Below are 15,620 nucleotides of genomic sequence, written 5' to 3' on the forward strand. Positions count from 1 at the left end.
CTCAGTGGATTAGCTAATTTGATTAGCAATATATGGCTAGGTACAAAGAACATGAAGGACTTTGATTTGGAAGTCAGTGGACTTGGATGTTAGACTCGGGCCTCCCATTTCTAGATTTGTGATCTTGAACGAGTAGTATTTTTTCAAACTCAACCACCTGAAGTGGAGGCCAAGTGCTATGTAGAAAATAAACCCAGCTAGTGGGGCAAAGACACAATTAGGTAAAGTAGTCAGGGAAGTTTTCTTTGAAGAAGGGACAAATGAGCTAAAACCTGAAGGAGAGGAAGTCAGCCATGAGGGTGGGGGATTGGTGGAGTGGTAGGGCTGGGGAGAGCATTCAAGGCAGAAAGAACGGCAAATGCGGTCTTCCTGAGGAAAGAACAAGCTGGGTGTATTGGAGGCCAATGCTCTCTAAACTAGTCCAGGAGAAGTATGTTTTGTTGTTGTTATTTGTATGTTTGTTCAATTTTGAAAAAAGTCATTTTGTTGATAAAGTTTAGAGAGTCATTTTAACAAGTCTATTGGAAACCAAAGGGCAGACAGAACATTGTGTGGCTACTAAAGTTTTCAAGTTTTTTATGCATAAAGGAGTGAGCATAGTTCAGACCAAGAGAGACTCTATATGACCCTAAAAAAATTGTACAAACAGGAGCTGAGCAAAGTCCAAGCAGGGATATAGTTTTCTACTTCTGGAGACTGAAGTCAGAACCCACAACTTTATCTGACCACATGAAATAGGCTCATAGGGCTCTGATTTTACGATTTTACTCTCTCCACTGTGGGAGTTGATCTCTTCTTTGATTGATGGTCAGATTCAAGAGAATGTATATGAAAGTGAACACTCTTTCTGGAGGAAATTATGCTTATGGTGGCAATTCCTTGGATGGTTGTCTTGCTTACCTTCTTGTTTTTCAGTGCTACAAATATTTCATCCAGGGCAAACAATGAGGGAGAGGGATACAGCAGGGAACTTGCAGACAGAGGTCCTGCCTCTGAATCCAGCTCCACTTAGTCATTATGTGCGCTTGGACAAGTTACTGAGCTTTTTGGAAGATCTGATACCTCATCGAAAGCAAGAAGTTAGCAGTCTTAGCCTTGCCTTCCTCCTAAGATCGTTATGATGTTTAAATGAGAGAGAGAGTATATAAAAATATTTTGCGTACTGTAATACCCTCTATACAAAGCAAGGAATAATGGCATCTGCAGTGTTAAAAACTTTGTAAAACTGACTAGAACTTTGTAAAGATGTGGCTTTGATTCAACGCTACTAGAGTGGACACACCATTTTATTGGCTAGAGTAAAATCACTACAGAAAAAGAGAGAGGCTAATTTTAGAACAACAGAATTATAGATTCTACTTGCTTTTTTTGTACAGAATAATTTATATAGCATAAACTAAATACATGGCTCTGAATAAATAATCACTTTCCCTAGTCACCACATCTGCAAGTGGATATATGTACACTTCTGTGAGCACATAAGGACACGTGGCACAGGCATATTTCTATCCTCAGATCATTGCATATTTAGTGAGGAGAGCCTGGAGTCAAGGTTCTTCTCTGTGGGTAACAGCTGTTTACCTTGGGATGCACATACAAGGGACCCTCTCAAATTATTTGAATCAGATTTCTGTGTTCTTTTCTTCTTCTAGTTCTGCTCAGAAAAACATATTTGGCACAGGTAGCTCTGCCTTTGGGTTGGGACATTCTCCGATGTCCTTTTCTTCAATTTTTTGAAACTCCTTTTTCTAAGAAAATGCACACATTAGAATTCCACAGCTGTCAATTTGGCAGTTAGGACCCCTCACTGTACACCTGTTTTCTAGGCTTTTATTCCCATTAGAAGCCACCTTCCAAGCTACAGAGCAGTCAAATCTATTTGTCCACACCATAGGATCTCACAGGGCTGGGAGCCCTCTTCCCAGCCCATCTCCCCACAAGTATCATTCTGATACTCTTTGTGGGAAGCAGCAATAAATGGTTTACATTACAGCATAAGACTGAGACACGTATCTAGCCTGAAAGGCATCTTGAGGGTAGTTGAGTTTCATCTGACACTAGACTTCCTTCTGCAATTGGTCTTTGAATATCTACTTACATTTCCAGTGTCACAGAGTGCACACCTCATGAGGTCACTAGCTTCCACTTCCATCGTGCTATTAGGGCAGTGGTCTTTGTGTCAGCCTGAAGCCATTTCCATTATGCTGTTTATCCACTGGTCATGCCACCTGGCACAGGTCAGAACCTTTCCCACAACAACCCTTCAAGGATTTAAATACAATTCTCACATTTCAATACCCCATTTTTCCAGACTAAGCACTTCCTGCTCCTTCAGTTACTGCCTCTAAAATATAATTAGTCTTAAGTACAGTCTTCAGAATCAGTTCCTTTTGGCAAAGATTTTAGGACTGTTTGGCTGGTGGAGAACCAGAGTCCTCCATCCCTGTTCCCCATCAGCCACGTGCAAATTGCTGAGGATGGAATTACTTAGAATCAAGGCAAAAGCAACTCAATCCCAGAAAGACAGACACTCAGGCTTTGTGGTTTGTTTTTTGTTTGTTTTTTTTTTAACATACCTCTAGCCCAAGCCTGGCAGGATGCCTGGAATTCATTTGAATAAAAGGCTCTTATATTAACACAGGGTTGCTTCCTTCCATCTAACAAATAAGAAACTCATTCTTTGTTTACCTGTGAGATCACACTAAGCACCCCCGCCCTGCTGGAGCTTTGTAATAAGGAAGCATTTGGAAGCCACAGAAGATTTGCTCAGTAGATTATGTCTGAGGCCCAGGTCTCAGTTTTCTCATCTGTAAGGTGGAGATAATAAGCCCTTCTTTGTGTGAGTATGGGAGAATTGCATAATTCAAATGAGCTAGTGAAGGTGACAACACTTGGCAAGAGCTCTCCTAATTACGAACTGTGCACGCTGTTCTTGCTCATCACTAGATTGTAGACCATCTCCAGCTTGCCCTGTCCACAGCCCTCCACTTTTGAAAAATGAGAAAAACTATAAGTTTTAGAAAAACTTTTCCAGAGTTGTCACGTAACTGCTGAGGCTGACTTTGTAAAAGGAAATATTTCTTTCTGTACCAAGGAAGACAATGATTCTGCAGCCTATTTTAATGATTCTTCATACTCTACTTTAAAACCCAAAGCACCTAGGTACCTTCATGGATGGGAAACACCATGTTCCCAGAATTACTCGCGGTCACAGAGCCACAAACAGTGCTCAAGAGTTCAGCTAGGGAAGAGAATGACCGCAGATGCTATTGATAAGAAGAAAAGCCAGCTACTTATCCTGGGCCAGGACACTCACCCCTGCCCAGAACATTCACCTAGGATTTGATGTTCATAACGAAAATTTTGCATTTGCTTTAAAATAGTATTTGTGGATGTCCTCTTATAATTCAGTGTTGCCTGCTAAACTAACAATAATGTGGGTATTTTCTATGCTGAATGAATCCAATATAACCAAACTGTAATAGTGATGAAATAAGGGAAATTTTCATTTTCTGAATACTGAAGCCTCAATCTTAAGAAATGTGTAGGTTATCCGATAATGTATTACATTGTAGCACAAGAGTAACTTTTCTCAGAAGAGATAGAGCAGAGGAGTGAAAATTCCTGGAGTTAGCAGGTGAGATGAAGGTTTCTTAAAACACAGAATAAGTTCATAGGGTCAGGAGATCAGTGTAATGGACCCTACCAGGGCTCTTTGATATGTGCCACTTTCTTTCCTTTCCCAGGAATACAAGCAGAACGAATGACATAATTTGTGGGGCCCAGTGCAAAATGAAAACGTGGCACCTTCATTCAAAAATTAAAAATTTCAAGATGGCAACAGCAGAGCATTAAACCATATGTGAGGCACTTTGAAGCATAAGCCCTGTGTGACTGACTATACAGGTCACATGCCCTCGAAGTCAGCCATAAATACAGGAGACTATACTCCCCAGGTCCTTTGCTAATCCCCGGTTAATGAGATGCAAGTGGTAGAAAAGATGTGTGTTGCTTTTGGAGTGAAGCAGTATATAGCCTTTGTGTTATCATCTTCAGTCTCTTCCTTCTCCTATCACAGTAAACATGGAGTCCTTCTGTTGAGTCAGTGGAGTCATCAGATTGAAGCAGTCACCACTCTGAGGAGAGCTATTCTAAAGAGACACCTGGGCCAAGAAAGTTCTAGTGTGTTAAGCCACAGAGATATGGGGGTTGTTTGTTACTGCAGCATCAGCTTAGCCTGAACTTACTAATACATAGGGGAAGGCGGGAAGTAGAAAAAAAGTCTCAAATCTGAAAAGCACTACAAGAGAAAGGAAATTAGACAGTAAAGATTGGTGTGATGATTCCCACGCTTTCCTTTTTCTATTAATGAAATAAGAATTCAAAAATGATGTTTAACATATTACAATTCTATGACTATACATAGTGCTACCTTCCCTCAACTTATTTAAAAAATATATCATTTAAGAAGAAAGAGTACATCTTTACCCTCCAATCTCTTGGCCCTTCGCCATCCTTGGTCCATTCTTGATTCACCAAACACTTCTAACACTTTCAGAAGCCAAGAGGAAAGCACTCTTCCAGGGCAGTGTTCTGCTTTGCAGAAAGTATTTTATCAAACAGACTTTAATTTGTCACCATGATTGAACAGGTTTTTGATTCCAAAAACTCCCGCTGATATTGTAAGAGTCTCATTGCTTAAAAATCACTGAAACTGGTCCCTTTCGTCATTGCTTTTATATTTTATCAACGTGGCTATCCATTGCCCTCAAAGTTGTTCCTCGTTGCTCTCAAACACTGGATTGCTGTAAGACACTCCCCTGCCACACGCTGGCAGGTCAGAGTAGGAGGTTTGGTGTAATGGGGGCCAACTGGGGTCATTTGCCAAAGTCCTCTGCCATATTCGATATTGGCTTTTTGATCGATAGCCAAAACACCTTTTGATTATCATCCACAGGGCTCGGTTTTCAATAATGGCCTCCTGCAAAATAAAAGAGTTACTCTTTACAATCAGAGGTCAAGTGTTTCCAGGTTTCGACCTTCCATAGATCCCAATAAGATATCACTACATTGACTGCTCAAATCCAGCCTGACCAAGGACTTCAACCCTGGACAAACAAATCCAGGGTGGTTACACACAATAGGTCTCAGCCTCTCAAACTTTTCCATGTAAGGTGCTCTTCTGGAAGAAGACAGAAGTGCATAGTTTCAAGAACCTGGAAACATAGCTTGAAATAGTCTGCTTCAAGAATAAAATTTCTTCCAAATCCCGTATATGAATTAAATTTAAAGTCATTCAAATTCCACAGTTCACTCCTTACCGCATCCATATTTTAATTAATATAAAATGACATTTAAAATTACCACCAAATGGAATTGATCCAATAGAAAGATGGGCCACGTGTATGATGTGGCTTTGGTGTACCTTGGCACAACACTGCACAGTCATGAACAGAGGTTAGTAAAGTTGTAATATGAGCCACAGTCTTGGAGTCGGAAAGATCTAAATTCGAGTTTCTGCTCTGATACCTACTATGGGCAAATTAATTACCCTATGTGAGCCTCAGTGATTGGAAATAATAATTCTTTCCTCTTAGATTTGTTATAAGGATTATATAAATCTTTTAATAATGCAGGGCGTGGCATGGCCTAGCTACCTCCTTTCTCACCCTTCTGAACTATTCATTTAATAAATGGCTATGCACTATGGCCATATTCATATATACCTCTAACCTTCGTGGATGATATTCATTACAATGCATTTTTTTAAGATTACAAAAGATACGTCTTTTGGAAACATTTTGGAATTCCATTTTATTTCATGATTTAGACCGAGCCTTGAATAGAGCCCAAGTTTTAGGTTACAATACAGAGTGTATGAGAGGTTATCATGTTAGTTTTTCATTTTTATCATGTTTAGTCACAAAGGTTGACCATCCTAAAAGTTATCATGAAAGAAAAAAATATGAGAAGCCAAGCCGTCCCACAGAATTAGAACTTTACCGGAGATTGTAGTTTTCTTGAAATCCACCCATCTTTGACAGTTGAGTCCCATTGTTCATGGAAATAATAGAGGACAGCTGGTCTGAATCTTCCTATAAAAACTGATCCTCCACCTGCAGGCTCTTAGAGATCCATGTAACGATTTTATCAGCATCTTTCAAACCTCAGGGCTCACCTAGCCAGATCTGTTATTCTACTTTCCTACAGCAAGGTTTTTGTCCTCCTTAATTTAACACAAGAGCAATATTTCTCCTTGAAGCTGGGATAAGCCAGGATCATAGGTAACCAATTACTGGTTTTAAAATCTAGTTTGCCTGCAGGAAATCTTAGCAGGCTTTAAATAAAACAATGAAACAAAACAACACACACACACACACGCACACTCACACGCAACACTTTAGTGCTCTATGCCATGCCTTGAGCTTTTTTACAATTCTAGAAATATGATGACCTGTATCACTTTGTTGCTCTGGAAAAGGAGACTAAAGCCCTGACAGATAATTTGTCCTGTCACTTTACATTGCAAATTAAATGCATAATAGAACTACAAACAAAAGGAATGCCTTGATAAGATTCCATTTCTCAAAAAAAAGCCCCAAAATCTGGCTCCTCAAATAATTCATATATGTACACATATCTATATACACACACATGCATATATATACATATATACACACATATGCATATATATACATATGTATACATATAGGTGTATATATACATATGTATATTATGTGTATATATATGCATGAGTGCATATGTACATGTATATATATGTATATATATATATACACACACATACACATATATGCACAAACACACAAACAATTTTTAAAAAGGGAGAGGAAATAAAGCTATGAATGTCAGCTCTTGTGCCTTTCAGCTGAAGGTTAGATCATGGAACTTGGCAAAGTAAGAACAAGGCCTCATTCAAACCGGTTTGCTTGCTGGGGCTGCTCTAAGATTAAGGTTAGGGTTAGACCTCTGAACAGACCAGACGATATTCAGGACTGTGCAAAAGGAAGCCAGCCATCCCCTATGCCTGTCCTTCAAAACCTCTCTGAACTATCTCTACCACAGGCTGGCAAGGTATTATGCAGTTAGTACAGCCCATCCAAGGAATGCTTAATATCTTCTGTCAGGCATATCTAGAGTTCCCTGAGGAAAACATCTGGCTGCATCCATGATAGTCTGGGATCTTTACTGACTTTGCTAGGCTTGCTTCTTGAGGCAGGAAATCTTAGAGTTCATGATTCCCCATTATGACTGCCATTAGCAAAGACTCAAATGAGTCTGGTTTGTTCCTGATTTGTTACTGACAGCAGGGAAAATGGTAACTTCATGGAGGAGCCTGGGGGGTAGGAACTGGAACCCTGCAATGTTATTTCCCATGGTAGAAGCTTCTGGGAACCTACACTAAATATCCACAAGTGTCTTGATTTCTCTCAACATAAGAAACAAAAGAGAAACATTCTTTTTTATAAGTATCAAATTGCCTACTCCATCTGCTGGGGATGAGCAGGGTCACTTTTTACACTTAAGAATTGAATAAACATTTACCCAGCTTCTATTAAAATAAAGCAGCATTTTAGGTGCTGCAGCTACTGAGATGAGTTCTCACCAGCATGCAGGCCTACTTTGTTTTATTGTTTCACTTTATTGTGCTTCATAGATGTTGCATTTTTTTTTTTACAAATTGAAGGCAGTGCCCCTCACCCCCAGCAAAAAGATTACAATTGGATTTACTGTGGTGGTTTGAAACCGAACCCACAATATCTCTGAGGTACTTCTGTAGTTTAATGGCAGGTGAGAGAAGACATTTATACACAAATAACTATAGCGTTTGTCCTCTCTCTCGGTAGATTGTGAGCTCTACTTCTTTGTCATTTTTATTCTCCTCGCATCGTGCCCTAGGACATAGAACATAGTCAACAAAGACTTGAGGAAAGTGAATGAATAAATAAATCCCCAAATGATCGAAAGATACAAAAATGGTAAGTACCACAAGAGTTAACATAATTATCACAGAAAAAATACAATAATATATTTATTAATCTTACTATGTGCTTTTCACTGTTCCTATTTCATTCTCAGAGTAACCCTTGAGGTAGGTACTGTTATCATCACTATTTTACAGATGAGGAAACACAGAAAAGTAAAGTAGCAAGTGCTGTCCAAACTCAGGCAGCAAGAAGGGTGGAGCCAGAATTCAAACCAAGGGAAAATACCCCCAGCTTACGTTCTTAACTGCAAATACACTGACTGCAGAATGATTTCCTGCTACAAGACTATGGAAGACTTTGTTGCTTAATTACCCTATAGCCCACTCCTCCCAAATCTTCTCTGCTCACCTATACACATACACAGTCTATGCCCGTCTAACTTTTTAGCATAAATTCACTTTCCCAGAATCCAATTCTATTCAGTACATCAATGAGACAAAGTTCTAACCAATGAAGCATAAGAGGGAGTCCGCAGATGGGCTATAGGAAATTTTTTTTGTTTCCTGATAAAAGGTTCATTCCTGAGGGGGAAAAACTTGCTGATACCTCCAGCTATTTGGAAGCTATCTGGGCACTGTCAGCAACAAGCACAAACATGAAAGACCAACATCTAAGCATGGTGGGACAGAAAAGGTGACAGTACTCCTCAATGACATCAAGTCATTATACCACCACTGAAGCCACTTACTCTGATGTCCTTGTTAAGAGAGTCAATAAATATCATCTTTATTGTTTAAGCCACCGTTAGTCAAGTTTTGTTACTTCCCTAACAAATCCAGGCATCAGGAAAGATTCATGAAGAGGATAGTATTACAGCTGTGCCATAGAGGATGGGATAGCATTTCAACAGACAAAAGTGGGAAAGATATACTAGACAGAGGAAATAATGTGATTGTGGTTGGGGAAAAGATACATAGTCCCTTAAAGGGCAAAGACCATCTTTCTGCTACTTAGTGTGAGGATACTCATGATGATGTTCTTTTATTAATGTGGTGGGTTTGGAAACCATATGGTTTAGTATAGTGCTTCTCAGTGTGATCTCTAAACCAGCAGCACCAGAGTCACCTAGCAGCCTGTTAGAAACAAAAATATGTGCCTACTCCAGATCTACTGAATCAGAAATGCTGGGGGCAGGGCTGGACAATCTTTGTTTTAACACATCCTCCAGGTGATTCTGATGCTCACTCAAGTTTGAGAAGCCCTGGTTTAGCATCCAGAGAGAAGTTCAAGTACTCTATTCTATGTCTTGTTCTGCTACCAGCACCAGTGCAGTCCTCACTCTGCTTAGTAAGGAAGGTTTGTTGAGCTCCTGCCTAAAAAGCACTGCAGGGAAGTCAGGCTCCAGGTCCTCTCAGCCCACCATGGATCTCCCTCCCCTGGAACAAGCCTGGATTTGTAACTGCGAGTGAGAATAGGGACAGATAGTAACCTGCGGCTCACCTCTCCTTCGAAATGGATGCCTTCTGGGGGGTACCCCCTAACAGTAAGCTTTGAAGAGTGGAGTTTGTGTCTAACAGCACTGCAAAAAGAGAAAGTAAACCATGTAGCAAAGAAATGGGGAGCATAAGCTCATTTTACTGAAGAAATGCAGCAAGTGGAAGTTGAAGAATAAAAGCTGGGAAAAGCTCACTATGAATCTCACTTCCCATTACCAAGTAAAAATGATACAAATTGTTAAGTGAAAGAAGCTAGACACAGAAGGCCACATATTATATGATTTCCTTTATATGAAATGTCCAGAATAGGCACGTCCATAGAGGCAGAAAGATTAGTGGTTGCCAGGGGATGGAGAAGGAAGAAGGGGGAATGAGGAGTGACTGCTAATGGGTACAGGATTTCTTTTGGGGTGATGAGAACATTCTAGAACTAGATAGTGGTGATGGTTAAACAACTCAATAAATATACTAAAATTGAATTGTATACTTTAAAAGGTAAATTTCATAGTGTATGAATTACGCCTCAATTTCCAAAAATGAATCGAGTTGGGTCTTGATTTGTGAATTTTAGAAATGAATAGGATTTTAGGATCATTCCATTCTCCCCAGCTCTACTTTCAGATAGGACAACAAATGCCTTGTTTGGAACTCATCAGAGGAAACAGCATTGCTCATGCTGCCCTATTGAGCCTAGTCAGCTAAAGCTGTTCTTTTCTCAGACTCCTCCCCAAATGCCCCCCTCCTAGTAATGGGTAGCCTGAGGGCACTTACCTCCACCACAAGGGACACAGTGAAATTGCAGCTGAGCATAATGATAATGTAGACCCTCCACAGAAGAGGAGTGCAGAGCAACTGGCAGGAGAAGAAGAAGCACCGTTAGTCTGAAGGCAAATATGTGCTGGAAAATGTTTGTGTGTTCACAGTGCATGTTTCCATAGGTTATAAATTACATATGTAATAGATAGATACATATATGCGTGTATATATATTATGTGCATATATTTTTTTATATATGTAAGTATTTCTATGCCTGTATGCACAGAAAACAGGGTGGAAAGATTATGTCCAGTGATTCCAGTGATTTGGGAACTATGATAGTTGCTTTCTTTCTTTTATCTTTCTTCTTTTTATTCTCTGTAACTTAATTTTTTCTAAAATAAATCTGGTCACTTTACCACCAAAACCGATAATAAAAGTATCTTTCGTTTGCTTGCGTTATTTTGTTTTTGTGAGGGAATACAGGAACGTGGCTCTACTCCCAAGAGGCTCTGAGGGTACATGTGTCAAACCTCCACGTGGGCAGCATTGCCCTTTTCTCTCTGGTGCCACGTCTCCTCAACTGAGCCCTGCTTCTGTGGCCTGGGTCAAGGCTTTACTCTCAGCATATAGCTGCACAGGCAGCAGTGTCTCAAGGGAACTCTCCGACAGAGCCAGTGGGGCTGAAAGCAAGCTGGCTCTATCTGTTTATTTCCCCTCTTCCTCTGTATCTTCCCTAACCCATCTTTGGGTGGATGACATATATGTTATATACATATATTAAATGAATGATTGATTGAATGAATGAATGAATGAGTGAAACAAAGCCAAGTACACTGTATTGTACCCAGCACCGCCTCTTACATTGCCTTGTACACTGGTGAGAATAAAGACAGGTACAAACCTCTGGAGGGCAATGCTGTTAAAATTAAAAGTTCAGATTCATTTCTAGGAATTTATCCTAGAGATGTACTTGTACATGGCTGAAATGATATATGTATATGGTTCTTTTATTGCAGCTTTGTTTGAAATAGAAAAATTGGACACCATCTGAATATCTATCAATAGGGAACTACATATAAATTATCGTATATATATGTAAATAATAAAATACTATATTATTTCATATACAGTTCATATATTTCATAATACTATATATAATGAAATACTATATATATAAAATGAAATAGTATTTTAGCATTAAAAAAAGGATGAGGAACTTTTATGCACCAATATGGAACAATGACCAAAATACACTCTAACATGGAAGAACAAGGTGCAGGATTGTTTATGTGATTGTGGCAGTCATGAAAATGCTCCACCCAGATCTGCTGTTGACAGGATAAATGGCATATACTCCAGCTGCTATGCTTAGAATCTACCACCAAAGTCACCCTAATGCCACACTTCCCATAGACCGTTCATAGTTAATAACTGAAGACAGCAGGGCTTCTAATCAGAGTCATTCTTGTGAGACACTGGATGCCTCTAATGGGCAACTTGGACTTGACTGTCTTAGAACTGTGCTGCAATCTGAAACTCAATTCATCTCACCCTCCTTCTTTCCTATCTCCTTCACAGGGGCAAACCCACACAGTATGGTGCCTTCCCCAACCTCTCTGGCTTCTTAATTTTTTCTCCCATAGGCAATTCTTCAAAAATCTTTCTTACACATCTTATCTCATCTGACTTCTCCAGCTCAGAAGACCTGGACAAAGGTAATAGTTTGCTGCTATTTGTGTGAAAATGTGAGAGAATATACACATAAAAATATATGTATATTTGCATATATATGTAAAAAATATGTCTTCGAGTATGTGTAATAAATTGGTGTCATCAACTGCTTCCACAGAGGGGAACTGGTAGCTAGGGAACGATAAATAGAGGGAGATTTTCACTGTATAACCTTTATAACTTTTGAATTTTAAGTCATGTGAATGTATTCTCTGTTAAAAAAAATTTCGCACGATTTTTTTAAAAAAATGAGCAATAGCTATGTTGCAAAATTTTATTTTAAATTATTCCATTTTAAATGATTCCATTTAAAATAAAATCAACTTCAAAAATCAGTCAATGCACATTTGTAATATATAAATTTTCAAAGATGGAAAGATATAGTGAACAATGTTATAATTTTCCATGTCTGCATATTCACATTTCTAAAATGTATGCATAAATTTTATGTAATAAGAAAAGCAATTATTTTTAAGATAAACAATAATTCTTTGCAGAATTCTTTGCAGTCATGCTGGTAACAACTTCACACAGGTTCCCTCCAAACCACATGTCTTCTATTTTGTTATAGCAGAGGACCCAGACTCTTGTAAGGGTCTTCACTATTAAAGGGTGTGACTTAACCCAACATGTTGTAACTTTAATTTCTGCAGAATTAAGAAGTTTTAACTCACTTAGAAGACTAGTGGACAAACATTATTTTTCTCTGTGAATGTGTAATATTTAATTTATGAACACATTTAACAACAGTGACAATTTGTTAAACACAGTAATGCAATTTTGAAAATGAAAACTGAATGTAGATTAGTTTATATGTCACACTGGGTTCATGAAGGTATTGTTGGTTTAGAATACACTGTGCTTTAAGTGCTTGTCTATATTTAGGATCCCGATATACAACAATCAATCAGTCAGTCAGTCATTGCCATTTTGTGCCATTCACCACGCAAGGCGCTGGCTGTCCAAGAATGAGTAATATAGAATCTTAGCCCTCATGAAACTTGTCTTTGATGGAGATGGAGAGCTAAGGAGGCAGGTTTACAAAGTACTAAGTGAAAAAAGCTCAGTTCCTTTTGTCTACTCTTCTGATTTCTATTTACTTGTCTAAAGGACTTTTAGTAATTCAAAAGTAGGATAGGTTAGAAAAATAAAAATGCATATCTTTCCCTTGTGTGAATATGTAAATTTTTTTTTTCTTGTAGAGCTTCAAAGTTATCTCATATTTACAAAATAAGGGAGTTCACAAGGTAAGGCATGACTCTTTAAAAGTAAGTTTTACAGACAATTAAGTATGAATATCCGAAAAACACATTTCTAAAGAGGTAAAAAAAAAGATGTAAATACAGATTTAACAATTAATTGAAAAAATGTTGTGGACAAAACTGTTTTAAACAGCTTCTAAACAGAAGCATTTAGGGAAAAATTCTTTCACATTTGAAAAAGAAATGTATAAATAGATTTTCTAATCTTAAAGGGATCTTTTAAAAGAAAAACATTCAACGCTTTTGAATACTTAAAATTAAAACTAGAAAGAATTTTAATTCATGACCAGCTTAAATAAAAAAATATAAGTAAATTCGGCATTTTTAAAAACTGTACCATCCCAAAAGAATAATTGGTGTCAAGGGTTCATGTCAATTGCAATTGTGACTTGCTTTTTGAAGTCAGGGTGTTAAATAACTATAAAACATCATAATATTTCTATGTTAAGACTTACATCCAAACGCCTATATAAATCTGGAATATCAGCAAATAGAATGAATAGACACACAGCCAGCTGTATGACCAGCACAAGGACAAATATATCTGAGGAAATAAGAACACAAGCTATCATTTAGAGAAATCAGAATATAAAGTGTCACATCTATTGAAAGACATATTCTAGATTAATGCTGATTAAATTTACTTGATTCCTACATCCAAACATAGCATAATAGATGGAAAGTACTCATTTCTATGCAATGGATCTCACCTCTATAATTTCTGTGCATGTCCTTGAGGCAAGTGGAAATTTTAACATCCATGTTATGAGTTTCAATTAATAAAAGTGAGAAATATATATAGGATAACATTAACAAAATATATTTATATTATTACTAAAATTTTTTTTTAGTTATTATAAAATAAGTGTCTTAAAAGCATCCAACTATCTGAGTTTCTTTAATGCAAATTTTCTACCTTAAATTCTTTTCTGGAGAAAAAAGAGGGTTGTAAATAAACAACTATTTAAATTGTAATCATGTACTTCAAGAAGAAGAAGGGAAAACAATTTTCTCTGAACGAATTTTTATGAGGATATTGATTCTTCATCTTGGGCTTCTAAATTTTCCCAATTAGAGGAGTAGCAATGGTGTCCAAATAAATGCCCCAAAGGAAAACCAAGTCACTCACCCACTTCTGCTAACACAAACCTACTCCCAGCCCAGAATGTAAGGAAGTGAGAAGTGCTTTGGCCAAGAGCCTCCACAATTGTCTGCAGCCTGGTTTTTCTAGGCTGGACCCACTCCCAGCCTGCCAACCACATGATATCATCCTGACCACTGTCTTCATTGCATGAGACATGTTTCAACTGAGTGCTGTGACCCTTTTCCCCATCTCCTGCAAGATGAATTCTGACAAGTAGAGAAATAAATGAGTATTCTCAATTTGGAGCGATCCCATGAAAATACCCTAGAGACAAACTTCTGGTGAAGGATACAGAAACTTTAGTATTTAATGCAGCTTTGAGGGAAGGAGTAAAAGACCCCAAAATAAGGTTGTGCAATGTGTTTACAGAGACCCAGAGTGGAAAGCAGGAAACCTGGAATAAGTGCCAACTTTGCAGCTGCTCCCTGAATGACCCAGGCATGTTTGCCTTTCTCTCTGATGACCTCTCACCTCTGATCTGGTACAATTCTACTCACAGTTTTTATAGGTTGGCTGCCTAAATGGTCTTCCTTTAGAGAAGATAAAAGCCACAATGATACAGTTCATTGTTCCCAAGAACCATATAGTAGTGTTCTCAAAACTTGTGAAGGCACCATTATTTCCCACTTTTTCTGGAACAAGTGGAGGAGTTAACTTTGAGATGTTTTCATTTTGCACTGTGCAGTCACTAAAAAGGAAACCAAAGAAGCTAATGAATTAAGATGATAGGCTCCTATGGAGCATTTATATCTACAAGACTCCATGTCCTCAATACTTCTATAATTGCCTACACTTTGGGAAAGAATATATCAAAAAATAAGGAGACAGAAACCAGAACAGATAGATTTATATTTCGAATAGATGGATGGATAGATAGATGATAGATAGACAGACAGACAGAAAGACAAACAAAAAAAGTTATTTATTCAATAATTTGGGCACCAAATGTGTGTATGTTAGAAAGAAAGAGTTTAGTAAGTCATAATTCTTCCCTCTAGTGGCTTAAGATCTCTGAACGTTTGTAAGTAAAGTGACCATATATTTTATTATTCAATAGGAACAGATTTGAATGTGAAAAAAATATTAATAATTTCATTGGGATATCAGGCTTAAATTGGGGCTGCCCAGGCAAACTGCAATGCATTGTCACCCTAGATAGAAAAGCTGATCATAGATCATTATCCAAGACAGGCAAAGATAAGTGCCAATGAATGTTACTATCAAACTGTACTACAGAAAAGAGAAAGTCACTGGAAAATTTCCCAAGGGATTTAAAGAAGCC

At 38.0% G+C, this 15,620-nt stretch overlaps 1 protein-coding gene across 1 annotated transcript in view; it reads right to left on the reverse strand.

Annotated features, from left to right (window-relative positions):
* Positions 1 to 4,727: 4,727 nt before the first annotated feature.
* ATP13A4 (ATPase 13A4) overlaps positions 4,728 to 15,620 on the reverse strand; it is a 112,259-nt gene continuing 101,366 nt past the window's right edge. Inside the window, exons 27-30 of the mRNA XM_039850710.1 lie at positions 14,836 to 15,026; positions 13,650 to 13,738; positions 10,214 to 10,294; positions 4,728 to 4,981 (exon numbers count right to left, since the gene is read on the reverse strand). Of these exons, the coding sequence (XP_039706644.1) occupies positions 4,769 to 4,981; positions 10,214 to 10,294; positions 13,650 to 13,738; positions 14,836 to 15,026 (574 nt within the window). The 3' untranslated portion in view covers positions 4,728 to 4,768. The remainder of the gene's footprint in view (positions 4,982 to 10,213; positions 10,295 to 13,649; positions 13,739 to 14,835; positions 15,027 to 15,620) is intronic.

This window comes from Pteropus medius, unplaced genomic scaffold (assembly GCF_902729225.1).
Source record: "Pteropus medius unplaced genomic scaffold, Ma_sr-lr_union100, whole genome shotgun sequence".
Taxonomy (NCBI): Eukaryota; Metazoa; Chordata; class Mammalia; order Chiroptera; family Pteropodidae; genus Pteropus; species Pteropus medius.